Below are 24,477 nucleotides of genomic sequence, written 5' to 3'. Positions count from 1 at the left end.
AATGAATGAATGAATGAATGAATGAATGAATGAATGAATGAACTAACAAACAAGCAAGCAAGCAAGCAAACAAACAAACAAACAAAAATACAATTAAAAAAATGTAAGCAATGTTGTTATTCCTTTCATTTACTAGGTATACAAAATAATAAAAAATGTTGTCTAGCAATAAACTTTGGACAATTTATGATTTAGGTAATATGAATGAAATTAATAAAAACTAAGATTTGGGTAATAATAATATAATATAGAAACATAGAAACATAGAAGTCTGACGGCAGAAAAAGACCTCATGGTCCATCTAGTCTGCCCTTATACTATTTTCTGTATTTTATCTTAGGATGGATATATGTTTATCCCAGGCATGTTTAAATTCAGTTACTGTGGATTTATCTACCACATCTGCTGGAAGTTTGTTCCAAGGATCTACTACTCTTTCAGTAAAATAATATTTTCTCATGTTGCTTTTGATCTTTCCCCCAACTAACTTCAGATTGTGTCCCCTTGTTCTTGTGTTCACTTTCCTTTTAAAAACACTTCCCTCCTGGACCTTATTTAACCCTTTAATATATTTAAATGTTTCGATCATGTCCCCCCTTTTCCTTCTGTCCTCCAGACTATACAGATTGAGTTCATTAAGTCTTTCCTGATACGTTTTATGCTTAAGACCTTCCACCATTCTTGTAGCCCGTCTTTGGACCCGTTCAATTTTGTCAATATCTTTTTGTAGGTGAGGTCTCCAGAACTGAACACAGTACTCCAAATGGGGTCTCGCCAGCATTCTATATAGTGGGATCATAATCTCCCTCTTCCTGCTTGTTATACCTCTAGCTATGCAGCCAAGCATCCTACTTGCTTTCCCTACCGCCTGACTGCACTGCTCACCCATTTTGAGACTGTCAGAAATCACTACCCCTAAATCCTTTTCTTTTGAAGTATTTGCCAACACTGAACTGCCAATACAATACTCAGATTGAGGATTCCTTTTCCCCAAGTGCATTATTTTACATTTGGAAACATTAAACTGCAGTTTCCATTGCTTAGACCATTTATCTAGTAAAGCTAAATCATTTACCATATTACAGACGCCTCCAGGAATATCAACCCTATTGCACACTTTAGAGTCATCGGAAAATAGGCAAACCTTCCCTACCAAACCTTCCCCTATGTCACTCACAAATATATTAAAAAGAATAGGACCCAGAACAGACCCTTGTGGCACACCGCTTGTAACCTGACTCTGCTCAGAATACTCGCCATTAACAATAACTCTCTGATGTCTACGCTTCAGCCAGCTGCAAATCCATTGAACTATCCAGGGATTAAGTCCAATCTTCACTAATTTATTTATCAGCTTTTTATGTGGAACCGTATCAAAGGCTTTGCTGAAGTCCAGGTAGGCAATATCCACGGCACCACCTTCATCCAACACCTTTGTGACATAGTCAAAGAAATCAATGAGATTAGTCTGACATGATTTGCCTTCAGTAAAGCCATGCTGATTTGGGTCTAATAAGTTATTGTTTTTTAGGTGCTGATTTATCCTCTTTTTGAGTAGAGTCTCCATCATTTTAACTACAACTGATGTCAAGCTAACTGGCCTGTAGTTACCAGCTTCTTCTCTACTGCCCTTCTTGTGAATAGGCACAACACTGGCCATTCTCCAATCCTCGGGAACTTCTCCTGTTAACAAGGATTGGTTAAACAAATCAGTCAGGGGGGTAGCAATGACAGATCTGAGTTCTTTAAGAACCCTGGAGTGGATGCCATCTGGACCCATTGCCTTATTTATCTTTAATCGTTCAAGTTCTTCTAAGACATCGGCTTCTAAGATCACTGGAGCTGAATCCGTACAGCTGGAAGCAATGCTATATCCCTCTATAGTATTATTTTGTAAGGTGTCTTTTGAGAAAACTGAACAGAAGTAGCTATTGAAATGGTCAGCGATCTCCTTATTCCCATTAATGCATGTATTATTCCCGGTACTAAGCTTCGTGATGCCGCAGTTTTTCTTCTTCTTATCATTAATATATCTGAAGAAGGTTTTATCCCCCTTCTTTACAGATTTGGCAATTTCTTCCTCTTTTGAGGCTTTAGCAGCATATATTATCTGTTTCGCCTCCTTCTGTCTCATTTTATATACCTCCCTATCAGCTATACTTCCAGACTCTTTATACCTCCTATAGGCAGCCTTTTTTTCATTGACTATAGCCCTTACATCATTGCTAAACCATAGCGGTTTCTTCTTCCTTTTACCTTTAGTTATTTGTCTTACATACAGTCCAGTGGCTTTTAGGATGGCCTTTTTTAATACAGTCCACTGGATGCTCGCTCCTGCCATTTTATCCCTCCCCTTTAATTCATTATCTAAATATTCTCCCATTGCATTAAAAAAATTTTTACTGAAATCCAATACTTTGGTTGCATTATAGGATTGCTCACAATGAGTTTTTACATAGATGGTCACTGCAACCTAAATTTTCTCCCACCTTGACATCTGAAACCCAATTCCCATTCGTAAAAACTAAATCTAGAATATTCTCCCCTCTAGTTGGTGTCTTAACCAGCTGTGCCAGAGCTGCTCCTGTAAAGGCCTCTACTATATTCTTACTTTTGCATGTAAGGGCACTGGGGATATTCCAGTCAACATCAGGCATGTTGAAATCACCCATAACCACAATATCTCCCTTTACTGCCATTTGGGTAATTTCATCCACCATCTTGTTGTCATATTCCTCGGATTGCCCTGGAGGCCTATAGATCACCCCAATTCTAATGACAGAACCTTCTTTATTTTGCATGCAAATCCAGAGAGTCTCTAGATCTTGACACGTATTTTGAATTAGTGTTGTTTTTAGACTTTCTTTAATATAAATGGCTACTCCACCTCCCCTTCTCTCTATTCTATCCTTCCTATACAGTGTATATCCTGGTATGGATATTTCCCATTCATTAGAATCCTTAAACCATGTCTCAGTTATGGCAACCAGGTCCAAATTATCTCTAGATATTATGGCCATTAATTCACAGAGCTTGTTGCTCAAGCTTCGAGCATTTGTGCACATTACCCGAAGAACATTATTTTCGTTATTAGTTTGCCCCTTATCATCAACAACTACATCTATATTATTTGCAGCTCCCTTTTCATAAGCTTCCAAAAACTGCTTTATCCTCATTGGTCGGGGACAGAAATCACCCACATCAGTTACATCTCTGTCCCCTTTACCTAGTTTAAATGCCTGTCCAAAAAAGTTCTGAATTTCTGGGTACCTCTGTATGATGGATGCAAACCATCCCTCTTAAACAACTCCCTATTAGACCACCTACTGACATCATGATTTACATAGCCAAAACCTTCAGCTTTACACCACTGCCTTAACCACACATTAAACTCTCGGATACACGTTGTTTTATCCTCTTGGCCACAAACCGGTAACACCTCTGAGAAAGTCACTGAATCAGTTATTTTACCCAGCTCCACACTTAGACATTGAAAATCTCTTTTTACTACATTAACATTTCTCTGGGACAAATCATTTGTGCCAAGATGCACCACCACATCAACGTTATTACCTTTACCCACAGTCTTAACAATGTTTGTAATCCGCCTCCTGTCCCTGCTGGCAGTGGCCCCTGGGAGACACCTCAGCACCTTAACCACATCCTTGCTCTGTCAATGTAAAACTAGTAGGTTGATAAATAAATAATAATTTAAAAGCTGTAACAATGTCAACAGGTAGGTTGGCAAATGTGTAAATTGTTGAGTGTTTAAAACTTGATATATAATTGTAATTATGAATGGTATTTATATGTCTGTATAAGTCGTCTTCTGTTTTTGCTTTTGTTTTATGGTATTTGTTTTTTTTCCTTCATGTAAATAATAAAGTTTTTTGTTTTTTTTTAAAGTGTGGGTCATTTCTTATAAAGCCCTACACAGCTTAGGACCATAGTGGGGAATGGAAGGGTTTATATTCCTTGCAGACAGCTGGTCGTTGAGGCCACTTGGATGTTTATCAGTGTCCTCAGGGTCACCTAAGTGGTGCAAATGGGTGTGGAGCCATCTTGGAACTGGTGAAAGGATGGTGTTGTAGACTGGAGGTAGATAATGTTGTATCCCTCCCGCTATGTCGAGGGAGAGCCGTCCAATTTTGACCTAGACGGCCTCTTTGATCCCTCTTTCAAACCAGCCTTCCTTTCTCTCCAATATGTGGACTTCGCTGTCTTCCAAAGAAGGCCTTTGCCTTTTAAATTTATTTATTTATTGGACTTACACGCCACCCTTCTCCATGGACTCGGGGCGGCTTATAACATTTCAATAAAAGTAGAAACATAGAAGACTGACGGCAACACAAACACTTCTAAATCCAATTAACAGAAATAATTAATTTAAAATATTTTAAAAAGCTAAACATTTAGAAAAATCAAACATTCAGGAAAGATACTACAACATCCTACACATTCAGTGGGCAGAGAGTGGGGTCTAGAGACCCCCAAGTCTGACAGCATAAATACATTTTAAAGTTCTTAAGAAAGGCAAGGAGGGTAGGGGAAGTGCAAATCTCCGGGGGGAGCTGATTCCAGAGTGCCGGGGCCCCCACAGAAAAGGCTCTTCCCCTAGACCCCGCCAAGCGACATTGTCTAATTCAGTGTTTCCCAACCTTGGCCACTTGAAGATATCTGGACTTCAACTCCCAGAATTCGCTGGCTGGGGAATTCTGGGAGTTGAAGTCCAAATATCTTCAAGTGGCCAAGGTTGGGAAACACTGGTCTAGTTGACGGGACCTGGAAAAGGCCAACTCTGTGGGACTTAAACGGTCACTGGGATTCGTGCAGCAGAAGGCGGTCTTGGAGGTATTCTGGTCCCATGCCATGTAGGGCTTTATGCCCATGTCACACCAACACTCCGCAGTCTGCAGATATGCCCATGTCACACCAACACTCCGCAGTCTGCATTGGTTGCCGATCAGTTTCCGGTCACAATTCAAAGTGTTGGTTATGATCTATAAAGCCCTTCATGGTATCGGGCCAGAATATCTCCGAGACTGCCTTCTGCCGCACGAATCCCAGCGACCGATTAGGTCCCACAGAGTGGGTCTTCTCCGGGTCCCGTCAACTAAACAATGCCATTTGGCGGGACCCAGGGGAAGAGCCTTCTCTGTGGCGGCCCTGACCCTCTGGAACGAGCTCCCCCCCAGAGATTAGAACTGCCCCCACCCTCCTTGCCTTTCGTAAACTCCTTAAAACCCACCTTTGCTGTCAGGCATGGGGGAATTGAAACATCTCCCCCGTGCCTATACAATTTATGTATGGTATGCTTGTCTGTATGTTTGCTTTTAATAATGGGGCTTTTAGTGTTTCTTTTAAATTATTAGATTTGTTATATATTGTTTATTATTGCTGTCAGCCGCCCCGAGTCTACAGAGAGGGGCGGCATACAAATCAATCAATCAATCAATCAATCAAACAAACAAACAAACAAACAAACTGCGGCTGCATTCTGCAATTGGACTGCTGAATCTAAGTCCTGATGGGTTTGTTCTCCGATGTTGTGCCATGCGCTTATGAAGAGGCTGTTTTTCCCCCTCAATGTATAGATTTGCACATGGCTAACTGCATCGTACTGCACGCAACCCATGTTGCTCAGTTTGCGTCTGGGTATTTTATCTTTGGGGGCAGGGGGGGCAAGCTTCTGCCTTCGTGTATTTTCAGGTGACCCAGATGGCTGAGAATCTCCATAGACTGTTTTAGGAAAGGTTATTTCAAGAGGCCACAAATGCCCCAATCAACTGGTGGGTCAACACACAACGGAGATCCTTGGAAACAACTCCTGAAGTAAGAGTGGAGGAGAAATGTCTGTATACATATCCTAAAATAAACCAGCCTATAATGTTCTTCTGCTCGTGGGTGGAGCTGCTGGCTCTGGTCTGTCCAGAAAGGTAAACAGGACGGGGACAATTATGAGGTCACTTGATCTATACAACAGCTGAAAGGTTTTGGGTTACACAGAAGGCCCGCAACAGTTCCCAGAAGCAACTTAACCTGCTGGCCAGAATCTCAACTTCATCAACAACAACAAACCACCAAGAATGCCTTTCTGGAAACCGACAATTCCTTGAAACTAGCAGCAAGTTAATTTCGGAGGTTTGCTGGAATCAAATTGAATAGAATCAAATCAAATAGAATAACATAGAAACATAGGATGGATATATATGTTTATCTCAGGCATGTTTCCATTCAGTTACTGTGGATTGACCAACAACATCTGCTGGAAGTTTGTTCCAAGGATCTACTACTCTTTCAGTAAAATAATATTTTCTCATAGAAACATAGAAGACTGAGGGCAGAAAAAGACCTCATGGTCCATCTAGTCTGCCCTTATACTATTTCCTGTATTTTATCTTACAATGGATCTATGTTTATCCCAGGCAGGTTTAAATTCAGTTACTGTGGATTTACCAACCACATCTGCTTGAAGTTTGTTCCAAGGATCTACTACTCTTTCAGTGAAATAATGTTTTCTCATGTTGCTTTTGATCTTTCCCCCAACTAACTTCAGATTGTGTCCCCTTGTTCTTGTGTTCACTTTCCTATGAAAAACACTTCCCTCCTGAACCTTATTTAACCTTTTAACATATTTAAATGTTTCGATCATTTTATTTATTATTTATTATTTATTATTTGGATTTGTATGCCGCCCCTCTCCGAAGACTCATGTCCCCCCTTTTCCTTCTGTCCTCCAGACTCTACAGATTGAGTTCATGAAGTCTTTCCTGATACGTTTTATGCTTAAGACCTTCCACCATTCTTGTAGCCCGTCTTTGGACCCGTTCAATTTTGTCAATATCTTTTTGTAGGTGAGGTCTCCAGAACTGAGCACAGTCTTCCAAATGTGGTCTCACCAGCGCTCTATATAAGGGGATCACAATCTCCCTCTTCCTGCTTGTTATACCTCTAGTTGCTTCTACGTGAATAGAATAGAATAGAATTCTTTATTGGTCAAGTGTGATTGGACACACAAGGAATTTGTTTTTGGTGCAGATGCTCTCAGTGGATATAAAAGAAAAAGATGCATTTGTCAAGAACCAGGAGGTACAACACTTAATGATTGTCATGGGCTCAAATAAGCAGTGAAGAAACAATCAATAGTAATAAAAATAGTAAGGATACAAGCAACAAGTTACAGCCATACAGTCCTAAGTGGGAGGAAATTGGTGATAGGAATGATGGGAAAAAACTGGTAATGACCTGTCAGGTTCCCTCACTCATGAGAAGCAAATTCGGTTCCAGCTAGTTCTAAGGACAAACCACAGAGAACTATCCCTTAAATGTAGGGTTTGTTATTTTGGGGTTATCTGAAGAAGCGCTTACAAGCTTCTCCACCAGACCAAAGCAACATCGATGAGTGTCAATCATCTGCCCAAGAAACACAATACAGGGAATCCTTGACTCACAAGCACCATTGGGTCCCAAATTGATGCTGCTAATTATTAGATTAGATTAGATTAGATTTATTGGATTTATATGCCGCCCCTCTCCGCAGACTCGGGGCGGCTCACAACAATGGCAAAAACAGTACATAGTGACAAATCTAATATTTACCAATCTAATTACAGTTTTAAGTATAAAAATTCATAAAAACAACCCCAATATATATAAAAAACAAGCACACAATCAATCATACACCAAAACTACATGGGCAAGGGGGAGATGTTTCAATTCCCCCATGCCTGACGGCAGAGGTGGGTTTTAAGGAGTTTACGAAAGGCAAGGAGGGTGGGGGCAATCATAATCTCAGGGGGGAGCTGGTTCCAGAGGGTCAGAGCCACCACAGAGAAGGCTCTTCCCCTGGCCCCCGCCAGATGACATTGTTTAGTCGACGGGACACGGAGAAGACCAACTCTGTGGGACCTAACCGGTCGCTGGGATTCATGCGGCAGAAAGCGGTCTCTTCACCCTTGAAAGATGGTGTTTAAGGGGTGACTTGATCGAAGAGTATAAAATCATTCATGGGATAGAAAAGGTAGATGGAGAAAAAATATTTTCTCTCTCACACAATACTAGGACCAGGGGCCCCTCCCTAAAGCTCATAGGTAAGAAAGCGAGGACAAATAAAGGGAAATATTTCTTCCCCCAGAGAGTCATTGGTTGATGGGATTCCCTTCCAGAAGAGGTCGTGACAGCTGTCAGCCCGGAGAGTTTCAAGGCAATGTGAGACAGATTCATGGATGCCAAGTGTATCATAGGTGGTTATTGAAACGGATGTCCAAGTGCCGCCTCTATGTTGGTTGAGGCAGGCAGGGTTCCCTTGGGTCCCATTTGCCTTCTCTTTCTGCTCAAGATTCCCCTGGACAATTGGGGGGCCACTGTGGGACATAGAATGCTGGACTCGATGGGATTTGGCCTGATTCAGCAGGGCTCTTCTTAGGTTCTTAAGCAAGACAATTGCTAAGTAAATTTTGTCCCAATTTATGACTTTTCTTGCCACGTTTGTTACGCGTATCCCCCGCAGCCATTAAGTTAGTGACATGGTTATCAAGTGAATCTGGCGTCCCCATTAACTCTGCCTGTCAGAAGTTCACCAAAGGGAATCGCGTGACTCCAGGACCATCATAAATACAAGTCGGCTGCTAAGCGGCTGAATATATAAAGCACGTGACCACGGGGATGGCTGCAATGGTCATAAGTGTGAAAAATGGTCATAAGTCACTTTTTAAATGCCACTGTAAACTTCAGATGGCCACCAAATAAATACAGTAGTTGTAGGTTGAGGACTATCTGTAGCTAGTATTTTTTTAAAAAAATATTTTATTTATTTTATTATTTATTAATTGGATTTCTATGCCGCCCCTCTCCGAAGACTCAGGGTGGCTTACAACATATAAGAGTATACAACATATACTAAGAGCCGGGGTGGCGCAGCAGGTAGAGTGCGGTACTGCAGGCCACTGAAGCTGATTGTAGATCTGTAGGTCAGCGGTTCAAATCTCATCAACGGGTCAAGGTTGACTCAGCCTTCCATCCTTCCAAGGTGGGTAAAATGAGGACCCGGATTGTGTGGAGGCAATAGGCTGACTCTGTCAAAAAGTGCTATTGCTAATATGTTGTAAGCCGCCCTGAGTCCAAGGAGAAGGGCGGCATAAAAATCAAATGAATGAATGAATGAATGAATGAATGAATGAATGAATGAATGAATGAATGAATGAATGAATGAATGAATGAATAAAAATAGTGGTTTACAAGAGAATTAATCCAATTAATATAAAATTACATGGCTATCTAAAATCCCCGATTGATTAAACAAAATCAATCACACCCATTCTTACAACTATCAGGCAAACATTCGTTGGCCAGGGGCCAAGATCTAATCAGCCCAACTTTTCAATACAAGTGCGTTTTTTAAAAAGTGCAGTTTCAGAAAGTTGTGATAGCACAGGTTTTAGGAGATCTGTCTAGCCTCTGCTTAAATTCTCTGGAAAAAATGTAGTTGAACAATGCGCCTGGATTAAAGTGAGCCAAATAACATTCAAGGAGATATAAAAGTGCTTAAAAGTCATGTAATGTATTGTACATCTGTCTTTTCAACAAAATACCAAGGAAAAACTAGACTTACATCTTCATTCCAGTCTTCGGCCGTCCATTCTTCTATTGAATTCTTCCACGCTCCTGCAAAACAAAGGGTCGGTCATTTCTTAAGGAAACCACTGAAACCACAATTTCCACGCAGATTAACCCAGAATAGAATAGAATAACAGAGTTGAAAGGGACCTTGGAGGTCTTCTAGTCCAGCCCCCTGCTTAGGCAGGAAACCCTACACTGCTTCAGACTGATGGTTATCCAACCTTTGCTTAAAAACTTCCAGTGTTGGAGTATTCACAACTTCTGGTGGCAAGCTGTTCCACTGGTTAATTGTTCTAACTGTCAGGAAAATTCTCCTTAGTTCTAAGTTACTTCTCTCCTTGTTTAGTTTCCACCCATTGCTTCTTGTTCTGCCTTCAGGTGCTTTGGAGAATAGCTTGACTCCCTCTTCTTTGTGGCAACCCCTGAGATATTGGGAGACTGCTGTCATGTCTCCCCTGGTCCCATTTTAGGGACAGTCCTCTCTCCCTCAACCCAACCCTGCTCTCAGGGTTGATATTGTGAGAAAAAGAGGAGGAAATCGAGACAATCCTCGACTTACAACAGTTTTCTTAGCAACCGCTTGAAGTTACAACGGCATGAAAAGAGTAACTGGATGGGTGCAAACAGGCTCAATCTCAACTCTGACAAGACAGAGTGGCTGTAGGTTCCACCTCCCAAGGACATTTCCATCTGTCTGTCCATTACCCTAGGGTGGGAACTTTTGACCCCCTCAGAGAGGGTCCGCAACTTGGGCGTCCTCCTCGTTCCACAGTTAACATTAGAATATCATCTTTTGGCTGTGGCGAGGGGGGTGTTTGCCCAGGTTCGCCTGGTGCACCAGTTGCGGCTCTATTTGGACCGGGAGTCTCTACTCACAGTCACTCATGCCCTCATCACCTCAAGGTTCGACTACTGCAATGCTCTCTACATGGGGCTGCCTTTGAAGAGTGTTTGGAAACTACAAACTGCACGAGTGGTCATGGGTCTTCCCAGATACACCCATGTCTCTCCAACACTCCGCGGACTGGTTTCCGGACTCAATTCAAAGTGTTGGTAATGACCTATAAAGCCCTACAAGGCATCGGGCCAGATTTCTTACGGGACCACCTCCTGCCATACGAATCCCAGTGACCAGTTAGGTCCCACAGAGTCGGCCTTCTCCAGACCTCGTCAACTAGACGTGTTTCCCAACCTTGGCAACTTGAAGCTATTTGGACTTCAACTCCCAGAATTCTCCAGCCAGCATTCAAGGAAGCTTCCTGAAGCCCCGGAGTGCAAAAAACAGCACCATGGGTAAACCGGAAGTTCGGAAAACGCGCTTCAGGTTTGCCCATGGCGCTGTTGTTTTGCACTCCGGGGCTTCAGGAAGCTCCCTCGGACCCTCCAAAACGCAAAAAATAGCACAACGGCAAACTGGATGTGTGTTTTTCCGAACTTCTAGTTTGTCCGTTGGGCAATTTTTTTGCCTCCAGGCTTCAGTTAAGCTTTCCTGAAGGTCCGGAGGGCGAAACGGTTTTTCCCAAGGACAAAAATCAGCTGGCCAGCGCACACACACACACACACATGCTGGAGCTGACAACAGGGCAAAGTGTCACGTGCCCTCCGATGTGGCTCCACATGCCATGAGTTCGCCATCACAGATACAGGGTCTCCTGCCTGGACTTGAAGGTCTCCAGGGTAGAAACATAGAAACCTTGAAGATTGACTATTTCCCGTATTTTATCTTAGGATGGATCTATGTTTATCCCAGGCAGGTTTACATTCAGTTCCTGTGGATTGACCAACCACGTCTGCTGGACGTTTGTTCCAAGCATCTACGACTCTTTCAGTCAAATCATATTTTCTCACGTTGCTTCTGATCTTTTCCCCAACTAACCTTAGATTGTGCCCCCTTGTTCTTGGGTTCACTTTCCTATTACTTTCCTATCACTTCCCTTCTGAACCTTATTTAACCTTTTAACATATGTAAATGTTTCGATCATGTCCCCCCCTTTCCCTTCTGTCCTCCAGACTCTACAGATTGAGTTCATGAAGTCTTTCCTGATACGTTTTATGCTTAAGACCTTCCACCATTCTTGTAGCCCATCTCTGGACCCGTTCAATTTTATCAATGTCTTTTTGTAGGCGAGGTCTCCAGAACTGAACACAGTATTATTCCAAATGGGGTGTTACCAGCGCTCTATACAGCGGGATCACAATCTCCCTCTTCCTGCTTGTTATACCTCTAGCTATGCAGCCAAGCATTCCACTTGCTTTCCCTACCACCTGACTGCACTGTTCACCCATTTTGAGACTGTCAGAAATCCCTACCCCCCAAATCCTTCTCTTTTGAAGTTTTTGCTAAGACAGAACTGCCAGAAAACTGTTTTGCAGGTAAGACTACAGGCATAACCTATGCCAGGGTCCCCAAACTACGGCCCACAGGCCGCATGCGGCCCACTGAGGCCATTTATCCGGCCCACGGGTGAGTGACAGGAGCACATCTAATTTTCCATAAATAAAATGCGGTATTTTGTTAGTAACTAATATCAATCATCAAAAAAGTTGCAAAAGTTTTTTTTTCTAATTTTGTCATCCAGTTACATTCATTTTCTTTTAATTAAATTCCCTCCTCAAAAAAGTACACCAATTATATTTCTAACTTATTAACCATTATGCCAAAGTGCTTCCTTCTTTCTTTATACATTTTTCTATAAGCCAAGAAAACCTTGTATAGCCAATCAGATGTTAACAAAAGAAAATTAAAAACAAAACATAAACATATATGAATTTCAGACTTCTTTGCCCCCCTCCCTCTAAATAGTATGTCCCCATTTGTGTAGTGTGCATAGGAATTTGTTCATAGGGTTTTTTTTTAATAGTCCGGCCCTCCAACAGTCCGAGGGACAGTGAACTGGCCCCCTGTGTAAAAAGTTTGGGGACCCCTGACCTACGCCTTCCCTTAAAACTATTCTTAGAAAAAGATGCACGTTTTGCTTTTTGTCAGAAAACGCACAGCAATTAACACCCTACTATTTATTGGCAATTTGGGACAGGCTTGTAACCTGCAACCTTGTCGCTTCCCTCACCTGTTCCTTCGGCTGCGTCGTTTTCTCCCAGTTCCCAAGACTCCTGCTTTGCCCCAAAGCCGTCGGTGGCCGAGGAATCGGTGTAATCTGCAGGGTTAAACGTCCTACAGGTCAAGAGAGGTGGAGAAAGTCAGAACTTTTAGAGAGAAAGTGAGATCATTTCGGTAATTGTCTGCTCGGCTTAGCCCACTTATTTCCCCTTCCACTCTCAGGGGTCCTTGGTGCCAGTGATGGGCTACCAAATTTTTACGACCACGCTGTGGGCGTGGCTTATGCATTTCGTTTCAACATCTTTCAACATTTTCAACATTTTCACCTGGAAATTTTCACGAAATTTCCAGGTTGAAAAGGGGAATTGGAAAACTCTGCGTTGGATGTAGAGACAGAGGAAGAAAAACAACCAGCAGTGTAACAGCACAAAACAAGTCCCCGTTAGATTTATTAGTCAGCACTGAAAACAATCCCTTTAAATGTCAAGGTTGCCGTGATATTTTTTGTCCATTCAAGCAGATCTGCTAACAAAAAGTTGTCTTCTTTGGCAGCTTATTCACCACCACTTCACTAATTATAGGAAGGGACGTAGCTGCCCATTTCACAATTTTTGCCTCTTCTTACGAACTTTTTTCGGCTTACGAACCCACTGCAGATTGCAAAATGGCACTCCACTGAGCGCTGCCGCCCGGCTGTCACCTTTTAAAACAGACGGGGGGCTTCTCGGCGTTCTCCTGAACACCGAACCCGGAAGTTCGGGTTCGGGTTCCGTAGGCCGCCGAGAAGCCCCCCAGCTGTTTTAAAAGGTGACAGCCGGGCGGCAGCGCTCAGCGGAGTGCCATTTTGCGATTCCCCCCCCCTTTGCACGCATTAATCGCTTTTACATTGTTTCCTATGGGAAACAATGTTTCGTCTTACGAACTTTTCGCCTTACGAACCTACTTCCGGAACCAATTAAGTTCGTAAGACGAGGTATAACTGTACTGCATTTAGTAAGAGTTATTTGTAATAGATAAAGTTCTACCAGAAACCAGAACACTTACTTTATTCTATCCTATTCTATTTAAAAGCTATGGCTGTTAATTAAATTTCTTTATGTTTTAAAATATTCTATACTTATACAAAAAGAGAAGAAAAAGAGAGAGAAAAAGAAAAAGTTTATTAATAGTACTATTTACCATAAGTTTAATATTAGAAATATAGAGCTGAATTTAACAAGAATGTAACTTACATGTGTGGTATTTCTGCTTAGATCTGACTACAGTTAGGATTTTTTATATTTCTGTATTAGATAGACTTCTACGACAAGCGGAGCAATGGTAGCTCCTTAAATGTTTAGTGTTGTGTGTCTTTGTTTGTCTTTTTAAAAAATTCAATAAAAATTTTTTTTAAAAAAAAATAAATAAAAGCTATGGCTGTGTAATGGTTAGAATGCAATATTGGAAGTGAATTCTGCCCACAGCATTGAGTTCGCTCATGACCGGCCTAAGGTTGACTCAGCCCCCTACAAATCCAGAGTCAGTAAAATGTTGGGGCCAATACGCTGACTCTGTAAAACGCTTAAAGAGGGCTGTAAGGCACTGTAAAGCAGTATATAAGTCTAAATGCTATTGCTAAGTGGTATTGCGATGATGTAATGAGATTTTATGGATTGGTCAGTTCCTTAAAGAGCCTGAGATGGAACAAATGGCCTCAGGTCATCCAGCTAGCTTCCATGCCTAAGAAAGACTTACAAACTGCATTTCTGGATTTCTGATTTGACGGCTTTTGTCCTTTTTCAAGTTCCTTTGCTAAAAGAAATAGGAAAAGTCCTCCTCAACAAAATTCGAAGAATTCCAAGCATGCACCGTTAAGCAGTATTGTCTGGTCCACATGTAATTAAAATACAAATCTTACATCTGTTATTAAAAACCTACCCCATGCCTTGAGCTGAAAATCTCCCAGTTCCTCTTCCTCTGCCCCGTCCAAATCCTACAGGGGAAAAAAAATAACTTACGGTAGTTTCAAAGGGCAAAGTGGAGAAACAGAATTTCAAGAGAAAACAAGGAAAGAAAGGGAAAAAGGGACTCCCCCCCTCCTGCTTTTAAGGGAAAAAATGCATCCCAGGTTTAGCCCCAAGTTTAGGATCAAGGTAGTTTGGTAGAACTAATATTTATAAGGATGCCAGAGGAAGAAATCTGATTCTGTTTACTTGTCCAAAATGTAGGAATGCAGAATCAAACTGAGGGAAGGCTCCATTTTCAAAAGCCACAATAGAATAAAGGGATATCTGTTGCTGAGGGTTGATCTATGGATTCTTTGGTGCTGGGCTGTGTTCTTGTAGACGTTTCATGGCCCAACAAGGGGACATCATTGCTTTTATATCCATCCATCTATCCATCCATTATCCATCATTATTATCACCTTATCATCCATCATTATCTATCTACCTACCTATCTACCTACCTACATCTATCTATCTGTCTGTCATCTATTTTTATCTATCTATCTATCTATCTATCTATCTTTATCTATCTATCTATCTATCTATTTTTATCTATCTATCTATCTATCTATTTTTATCTATCTATCTATTTTTATCTATCTATCTATCTATCTATCTCTATCCATCCATGTATCCATCTATCTATCTATCCATCCATCCATCCATCTATATACCTACTTACCTGCCTACATCTACCTACCGATACTTATCTATATCTATCTATCATCTATTTATCTAGATGTATCTATCTCTCATCTATCTATCTCGATCTCGATCTCTATCTACATCTATATATCTATTTTCTATCTATTTTATCTATCTATCTATCTATCTATCTATCTATCTATCTATCTATCTACCTATCTCTATCTATCAATCATCTGTCTACCTACCTACCTACCTACCTACCTACCTACCTATGGGTCTATCTAACCTCTAGGGCAAGCCACTTGTGTAGGTAGTCCTTGACTTACAACCACAATCAAGCCCAACACTTATGTTGCTAAGCAAGATAGTTTAGTGAGTTTGGCCCCATTTCTTTCTTGCAGTCGATAAGTGAGTAACCTGACTGTTAAGGGAGTTTGTCTTCCCCACTAACTTGGCTTGTCGTTGCCAAAGGGGATCATATGACCCACGAACATTACAACCATCATGAGAAGGAACCAGTTGCCAAGCACCTGAATTTTGATCCATGGACCAAGGGGAGGCTGCAAAGCTTGCAACTGAGAAAAACAGTCATAAGTCACATTTTCCAGTGCAGTTGTTAACGGCCACTAAATGAACTGTTATAAGTCAAGGACTATCTGTATATAAACTAGAGAGCAAATGCTTCCAGTATTGATGATGTTACCTATTTGGTTAATCAAACATCTGCAAGAAAACAACCAAGCTGAAGGAGCACCAAAGATCCACAAGAATTTAACAACCAGAAATGCATCCAGTCTGATAGAAACGGCCCCATTATTCACATTTACTTGTCTGCCAGAACATTTCTACCGCTGAGATTCCTGGCTGGCCTTGGGCTAGAATCTGCCCCCTTCCTCTTTTAGCTGGATCCTTCTCCATTCCTCTCTGCGTTTTCCCCAGTCCCCCTTTTCTGACTGTAAATCACTTTCTTGAATGATCAGTCAGTGTTCAAGGGCTATTAAAGCTTTAAAAACACAGCAGGGATCTGGATTTACACGTCAACATCAACTGACAGGCCCTTCACCACCAGAGCAGAACAGGACAATGAGGCAGAACAGCAAGAAGTGCAATATAGCGTTATTCTTGTATGTAAGGATATAAGAAAGCAACTCAAGGTTTGCTGGAGAGAGAGGGGGGGAAACAGAGAGAGGGAGAGAGAGGTAGAAGGAAGGAAGGAAGGAAGGAGGGAGGGAGGAAAGGAAGGAAGGAAGGAAAAAGGAAAGGAAGGAAGGAAAAAGGAGAGGAAGGAAGGAAGGGGGAGGGAGGAGACAAAGGAAAGTAAGGAAGGAAGGAAAGAAAAAGGAAAGGAAAGGAAAGGAAAGGAAAGGAGGAAGGAAGGAAGGAAGGAGAAAGGAAAGGAAGGAAGGAAGGAAGGAAGGAAGGAGGGAGGAAAGGAAGGAAGGAAGGAAAAAGGAAAGGAAGGAAGGAAAAAGGAGAGGAAGGAAGGAAGGGGGAGGGAGGACAAAGGAAAGTAAGGAAGGAAGGAAAGAAAAAGGAAAGGAAGGAAGGCTCTCTCACAGGATTACAGGGGAAAATAAAAACTGAAATTTGCAACAGGTGAGCAGCCGTAGAATTTATCTTTCATCTATCGGGAGAGATGAAAGAAGATTTTATTTGTTTTTTCTCATCTGTCTTAATTTCTTGTCTCAAGGCAGCAATGACCAAATGTGCTCTGAACACCACTTTCTAATCCTCAAGAATATTTGAAACGTGGAAAGCAACATGTGAGAAAATGTTTGGATCAAAGACGCAGCCCAAGAACAAATATTCTCTCACTACCAAGTTGACATAAATACAGATAGTCCTTTTCTTACGACCACAACTGTGGCCAAACTTTCTGTTGCTAAGTGAGGCATTTGTTAATGGAGTTTCACCCTGTTTTACAACCTTGCTCGCCACAGCTGTTAAGTGAATCACTGCAGTTCAGTTAGTAGCCCGGTTGTTAAATTAATCCAGTTCCCCATTGACATTGCTGGTCAGAAGGTCGCAAAAGGGAATAGAATGACAACCATCCAAATATAAGTCAGTCTGTTGCCAAGCATCTGAATTTTGATCACGTGGCCAGGGAGTGGTGAGTATATGAGCAAATAAGCTCAAAATAGACCTATAGTAGTCTCCCTTCCTTTTCATTATCAGCAAAAATAGGTTACACACACACATACACACACAAAAATTGAGCAGCATTATATAAGATCAACTATGTCTTCAATGGAGATTTTAATACTCTGACGAAGTTAGTAGAGGACTAACAAAAGCTAAGTAATTTTAGTAGTTTTAAATAAATTTTAAACGTACCGGAGATCGCGATGGCTGTTGCCTCTTCATATATATCTATATATCTATATATGAAGAGGCAACATACCCACACACACATATATACTCCCCCCCCTCCCACATATATATACATGTGTTCGCCCTAGAACAAGGACAGAAGCACCAGGCTGAAGATGACGAGTGGGACCTCGTCGAAATGTCGCCAGAAATCTCTAAATCCTACGTGGGAAGAAACCTGAATATGGCCAAGACCTTCATATACATACATACATACATACATATATATGTGTGTTTTTTTCTGTTGGATCACCCTGGTATATTGAAGGAACGTCACAGCTCCTTTTTGCCTCTAGGACCAACCCAGGGCCATTACGAAGGCCCTAGAGGCAAAAAGGAGCTGTGATGTTCCTTCAATATACCAGGGTGATCCAACAGAAAAAACATATAGCCCCTCCCTGGTACAAAACTGAATGGAGCAGATCTGGTGGCCTAGAGGTTAATTCTCTGCCTTACAAGGCAGAAGCTGCCGGAAAAAATCTCAGTAAGGGTATGGCTAGCTGATGAGGCCAGAACAAGGCTGAAATAGCACTATCCTAGTCTCCCTTGATTTTAAATATTCAAAAAAATATGTGATATATATACATATATATATATATATATATATATGTCACATGTTTTTTTGCTGAATTTGAAAATTAAGGGAGACTAGGATAGATCTATTTCGGCCTTATTTTGGCCTCATCAGCTAGCCATACCCACTAGGACATGAACCTGCAACCTTTGCCTTGTAAGGCAGAGAATTAACCTCTAGGCTACAGTATCCAATCCTTTCAGCTCTGTACCAGGGAAGGGTTACATTTTGTGTCGAATCATATATACAGTATATTCATTCTTTACAATATTCTTATATTGTAAATTCCTCCATTGCGCCCCCCATTCAGTCAGAGTTGAAGAAGATTCTTCAATGAGAAGCGAAAAACACCTTTAAAGAAAAACCAGCTGCCTCTTGGCAATATTGGATTCCTACCTGGACCGGGGGGGGGGGCGGCACTGGTAGCGGAAATAGAGCTGCACATGCCGCTCCAGTTGACTGGCGGGTGGTCAGGCACGGCAGAGCAAGATTTGGCTTCTGCACATGCGCAGGATGTAAAATCTTGCAAGAGGACGCGTGCAAGATTTCAATGATTTTGCCTTCCGCGCATGCGTGGAAGCAAAAAAAATTGACAAAATCTTGCGAACCCGTGCGCCTTCTCGCAGGATTTGCTTCCTGCGCATTGCGCAGAAGCCAAATCTCGCTCCGACACTCGCTCGCCAGTCACCCAAAGCTGCACATCAGCACCAGTAGCAGTGGTAAGTTGGAACCCCTGCCTGCCTCTGGGGGGGCAAAAGGCCCCTTTGGGACAACCAGGACCTGGAGGCAGTGTTCCTCTAATTTTTTTTTGGGGGGGGGGGCGGAAAAGTATAGTGTCTGAGTGGCAGTCCCTTCGGGACTGGGCGGCACAGAAATAATAAATAAATAAATAAACAAACAAACAAACAAATAAAAACCCCACCCTGTTTTGCCTGAGAGAATTTCAAAATAAAAGACTGTACTGTGTGTCTATAACAGTGAGCTCATAACAGGGCAACTCTATCAATATCAAAATGCCACTTAAATAGTTGAGCTAGTTTCAAACTAGATTTTGATTTTCTTTCTCTCTTCCTTACTCCCATTCTTTTTCTTTCTCTTTTCCTTCCTCTCTTTTTTCTATCTGTTTCTCTCTCTTCCTCTCTCTCTCCTTCCCTCTCACTCTTTCCCTCTCGGCTTCTGGGCAGGTTTGGAAAACTCTGAGTTGATGATGATTTTTAAGTGAGCGATTGCTCACTGCTCAGCTTAGAGGGAACTATGCCTGGAGGACTGAGAATCTTCATAGATGAGAAATGAAACATTTTCATTGGGGGGGGGGGGGGGAGAGAAGAAGTCCAAACTGCCTTATCGGAAGCATCTATTAGAACAGCCATGAGCTAGATGACCCAGAACCTCCATAGACAATATTGACAAACATGCTTGTTAGGGCGGCCAAGTTCTCTGCCAGGGGGCCAATTCCAGCAGTCCAGGCTTCAGCCATAATTTGCATTCTCAGCTGTTCTTCTGGACTCCAAAGTTGACGGTCAGTTGGCAGGCCTGGAAGGGGACAGCCAGGCCAGTTGCTCTGCTGAGAAACGGGCACTTTGTGGCTCTCTCGGTGAAAATGACTGGTGTGTATGCTGTTTATTTAGGATTTTTAGATATTTCTGTAGTTCTTTACTTCAGGAATTAAAGGAATTAATCTGCATTTCTTGACTTCTTGTTCCTGTTATTGTAATTTTATACTGTGGTAAGCTGCCCTGAGTCCTTCACAATTGGGCTGCATAGAAGTCAGATTAAATGAATGAATGAATGAATGAATGAATGAATGAATGAATGAATGAATGAATGAATGAATAAATAAATAAATAAATAAATAAATAAATAAATAAATAAATAGCACAGAGGATATATATTTCTCTGGCTTCTTCCTCAGACTACCATATTTTTGGAGTATGACACACCTCCCCCCCCAAAAAGAGACTGAAAATTTGGGTTCTCCAAATAGCTTTTTTGAAGTCTTTCTAGCCCTAACGAGGTACTAACGATCTTCCCCGCTTGCAGGATATTTTCACTGCTACTCCAAAGCTTTTTTCCAACCCTAGGTCTCTGCAGGCTTGCTTTCATTGCTACTCCCTCCGAAGATTATTCTTTTTCAGCCCTAACCAGGGGATAAAATAATGTGCTGAAGCTGACTAGACTAAGGATGCTAGCCGGATGTATACCTAGTACCATGATGGCGAATTTATGGCACACATGCCGCAGATGGCAGGCAAAGCCATATCAAAGGGCACATGGGACTTTGCCTTGTGTCAGCACCAGCGCGCCAGCTGATTTTCGGCCTATGAGAAAGGCTATTTCACCCCCCGGAAGTTACCAGTGGCGCCGTTTTCGCACTTTGGAGCTCTAGGAAGCTTCCCTGAATCCTCCAGAGTGTGAAAAACAGCACAACGGCAAACCAGAAGTGTGTTTTCCTGAACTTCCAATTTGTCAGTTTGGGCATATTTTTCATGCATGGGGAGGGCAGTGGGGGGGGGTGCGCATGCGTGGGGGGAGGGAAGGGGTTCTGGGCATGTGCACGCATGCTAGCACACTTACACACACCCTTTTGGTACATGAACCAAAAAAAGGTTCGCAATCACTGACCTAATAGGTAGATTTCTCTTCTCCCTCACCCCCCAATTTTCCTCCCACAAAACTAAGGTGCATCTTATACTCTGGTGTGTTTTATACTCCGAAAAATATGATAAGTCTTCACAAAGGCCTTGTGAAATTGAGCTTGTCGCAATAAGAATATCTCCGGGACCACCTTCTGCCAAACGAATCCCAGCGTAAAGTCCCACAGAGTTGGCCTTCTTCGGGTCCCGTCGACTAAACAATGTCGTCTGGCAGGACCCAGAGGAAGAGCCTTCTCTGTGGCGGCTCTAACCCTCTGGAATCAACTCCCCCCAGAGATTAGGATTGCCCCCACCCTCCTTGCCTTTTGCAAACTCCTTAAAACTCACCTCTGTCGTCAGGCATGGAGGAATTGATTCCCCTGGGCCGCTTCCATTTTATGTATGGTTTGTATGAGATGTATGATTGTTTTTATATTAAGGGTTTTAAATTGTTTTAATAATTGGATTTGTACTGTTTTGTTGTGGTGAGCCGCTGCAAGTCTGCAGAGAGGGGCGGCGTACAAATCTAATAAATAATAAGTTATAATTGCGGTTCCACTCCAATTTGTAATCCTGCTTTGCTTAGAAGTTCAAAATACCACTGGAGGCCTTTGCTTTATTTTAGTACCAGGAGATGAACCTGGAAATCCTGGGCAGCAGACGCTGGATTCAATGCCTGGCCAAGCCAAGATTTTCATTTTACGTCCAAGGTGGGGGAAGAAAATAAAAGGTTAATCAGGGGTGGTTTGCTACAGACTTTTGTTGATAAAGCTCCACAATCTACTGCAGCGTCCAGCTGATTTGAGACTTAATTACAAGCAGTCCTTGATTTATATCAGTTTGTTAAGTGACGGCAGGAAGTTACAACGGCTCTGGAAAAAGTAACTTATGACTGTCTTCCACAACCGTTGCAGCATCCCCATGATCACGTGGTCAAAATTTGGATGTATGGCACATATTTATGGCAGTCGGCATGTCCTGGCGTCATGTGATCCCCTTTTGCAAAGTGTTCTGTCCCAGCTCCTCCAAACACAACAAGCCCCCTGAAGTGGACTCAAAGATTCCTGTATCATGAGCACCAGCAGCTCTGGCAAAAAGTTCCTCTCTCACCCCAGGCTAACAAGTCTGGCTGGCTGGGAGATGCCACATCTATTCACCTCCGCCCCCTGCCTTTTATCCCCAGAGTTGGGGTGGGGCTTCACTAGCAGTGGTGGCTCTCCTGTCCCAAGGACTGGCCCATAGATTTCCATTAGAAACATAGAAACATAGAAGTCTGACGGCAGAAAAAGACCTCATGGTCCATCTAGTCTGCCTTTATACTATTTCCTGTGTTTTATCTTACAATGGATATATGCTTATCCCAGGCATGTTTAAATTCTGTTACTGTGGATTTACCAACCACATCTGCTGGAAGTTTGTTCCAAGGATCTACTACTCTTTCAGTGAAATAATATTTTCTCATGTTGCTTTTGATCTTTCCCCCAACTAACTTCAGATTGTGTCCCCTTGTTCTTGTGTTCACTTTCCTATTAAAAACACTTCCCTCCTGGACCTTATTTCACCCTTTAACCTATTTAAATGTTTCAATCATGTCCCCCCTTTTCCTTCTGTCTTCCAGACTCTACAGATTGAGTTCATGAAGTCTTTCCTGATACGTTTTATGCTTAAGACCTTCCACCATTCTTGTAGCCCGTCTTTGGACCCGTTCAATTTTGTCAATATCTTTTTGTAGGTGAGGTCTCCAGAACTGAACACAGTATTCCAAATGGGGTCTCACCAGCGCTCTATATAAGGGGATCACAATCTACCTCTTCCTTCATGTTATACCTCTAGCTATGCAGCCAAGCATCCTACTTGCTTTTCCTACCGCCCGACCACACTGTTCACCCATTTTGAGACTGTCAGAAATCGCTACCCCTAAATCCTTCTCTTCTGAAGTTTTTGCTAACCCAGAACTGCCAATGCAATACTCAGATTGAGGTTTACTTTACTCCCTTCTCTTCTGCCTTCTGGGCATCCACGCATCAGGCACAGGAATCGGCTGTTCCTCCTCTTCCTCACCAGCCACCCGCATTCTGCACATCTGTGCCTCGGTCCCTGGACCCAGAGGTTCCTCCTCTTCCTCCACAGCCACCTGCAGACCTGGGGGCTGTTGACTCTCCATCTGAGGGCTAACTGAGGGCCCCAGCTCCCCCTCTGTCTCTCTGCCAGCTCCCTTCTCTCTTCCCCCTCGGAGCTCTCAAGTTTATTTATTTTATTTATTTAATTGGGATTTGTATGCCGCCTTCTCCGAGGACTTGGGGCAGCTCACAGCATATATAAAAAAACAGAACAATAATGTAATCCAATTAATACTACAATTTAAAAACAATTAAAAGAAAAAAAATAACCAAACAATTAACTTATTAACCAAACATTCAGCAGTCATACTTAAGGCATTCAGTGGAAGATCTAAAAGTCCCAAGCCTGGCGGCAAAGATGAGTTTTTGAGCTCTTTCTGAAGGCAAGGAGGGAGGGGGCAGTGCGAATCTCTGGAGGGCGTTGATTCCAGAGGGCCAGGGCTCCCACAGAGAAGGCTCTGCCCCAGGTCCCGCCAACCGACATTGTTTGGTCGATGGGACCCTAAGGAGGCGAACTCTGTGGGACCTCACCGGTCATTGGGATTCGTGCCCTGATGCTGATCCTGACCCTGATCCAAGTTGCTCTGATTCTGATCCTGACCCCACACCAGCTCCTCCCCCTCTTCTGATTCGGTTGCTGGAGGGGCCAGCGACCGATAGGCCACAACACAAAGTCAATGGGGAAGCCAGATTCACTTAACAACCGTGTGACAAACTTAACCGCAGTGATTGACTTAACAACGTTGGCAAGAAAGGTCATAAAATGGGGCCAAACTCACTTAACAAATGTTTCACTTAGCAACATAAAAATTTGGACTCGATTGAGCTTGTACATTGAGTACTAGCTGTTATTATTTTTAAGATCTTCTTCTTGGCCTCAACATACCTTAAGTACAACACACCTTCATCAACACAAAAGCAAACAACCCCCCTGCAGACCCTCCATCCCAAGAAGTTGCAAAAAGGGGAAAAAAAACAGCATTGCCGAAGCTTTTCACCCAGACTCTTCCTTTTGTGGTGGGTGTCTTTAAAAAAAATAATTGCAAGAGGTGGGTGGTTTTACCACTTTGACCATGGAGCAGTTGAGGGATAGAAATACTGGTACTTTACCTCTCCCCTTGCCACGTTTGCCACGGTCGGAAGGCCTGTCGCCAGGTGGCGCTTCTACTCCATTCTCTTCTACTCTAACTAGAGGGGAGAGAAAAACAGAAATATAATCTCAGAACATAAGGTATCTGTTAGTACTATGTACATAACTGGTTGGGTTTGGCAAAATATACTGCTCAAAAAAAAAAAAAGTAAGGGAACACTCAAGTAACACATCCTAGATCTGAATGAATGAAATATTCTCATTGAATACTTTGTTCTGTTCTGTTTTGTTATTCTATTCTATTTATTCTTCATTCCTCCTATTCCCTACTCTGCCCGGCTATTCTATTCTTCTGTAATTCTGTTCTATTTATTCTGTCCT

The 24,477-nt window shown here is 42.4% G+C and overlaps 1 protein-coding gene across 1 annotated transcript in view; it reads right to left on the bottom strand.

Annotated features, from left to right (window-relative positions):
* UBAP2 (ubiquitin associated protein 2) overlaps window positions 1–24,477 on the bottom strand; it is a 161,619-nt gene that overhangs the window by 74,527 nt on the left and 62,615 nt on the right. The window contains exons 6-9 of the mRNA XM_070736925.1: window positions 24,117–24,194; window positions 14,594–14,648; window positions 12,687–12,790; window positions 9,611–9,663 (exon numbers count right to left, since the gene is read on the bottom strand). Coding sequence (XP_070593026.1) covers window positions 9,611–9,663; window positions 12,687–12,790; window positions 14,594–14,648; window positions 24,117–24,194 — 290 coding nt within the window. The remainder of the gene's footprint in view (window positions 1–9,610; window positions 9,664–12,686; window positions 12,791–14,593; window positions 14,649–24,116; window positions 24,195–24,477) is intronic.

Source organism: Erythrolamprus reginae, chromosome 2, assembly GCF_031021105.1.
Source record: "Erythrolamprus reginae isolate rEryReg1 chromosome 2, rEryReg1.hap1, whole genome shotgun sequence".
Classification (NCBI taxonomy): Eukaryota; Metazoa; Chordata; class Lepidosauria; order Squamata; family Dipsadidae; genus Erythrolamprus; species Erythrolamprus reginae.
This window is presented reverse-complemented; position numbering and strand designations above follow the sequence as displayed.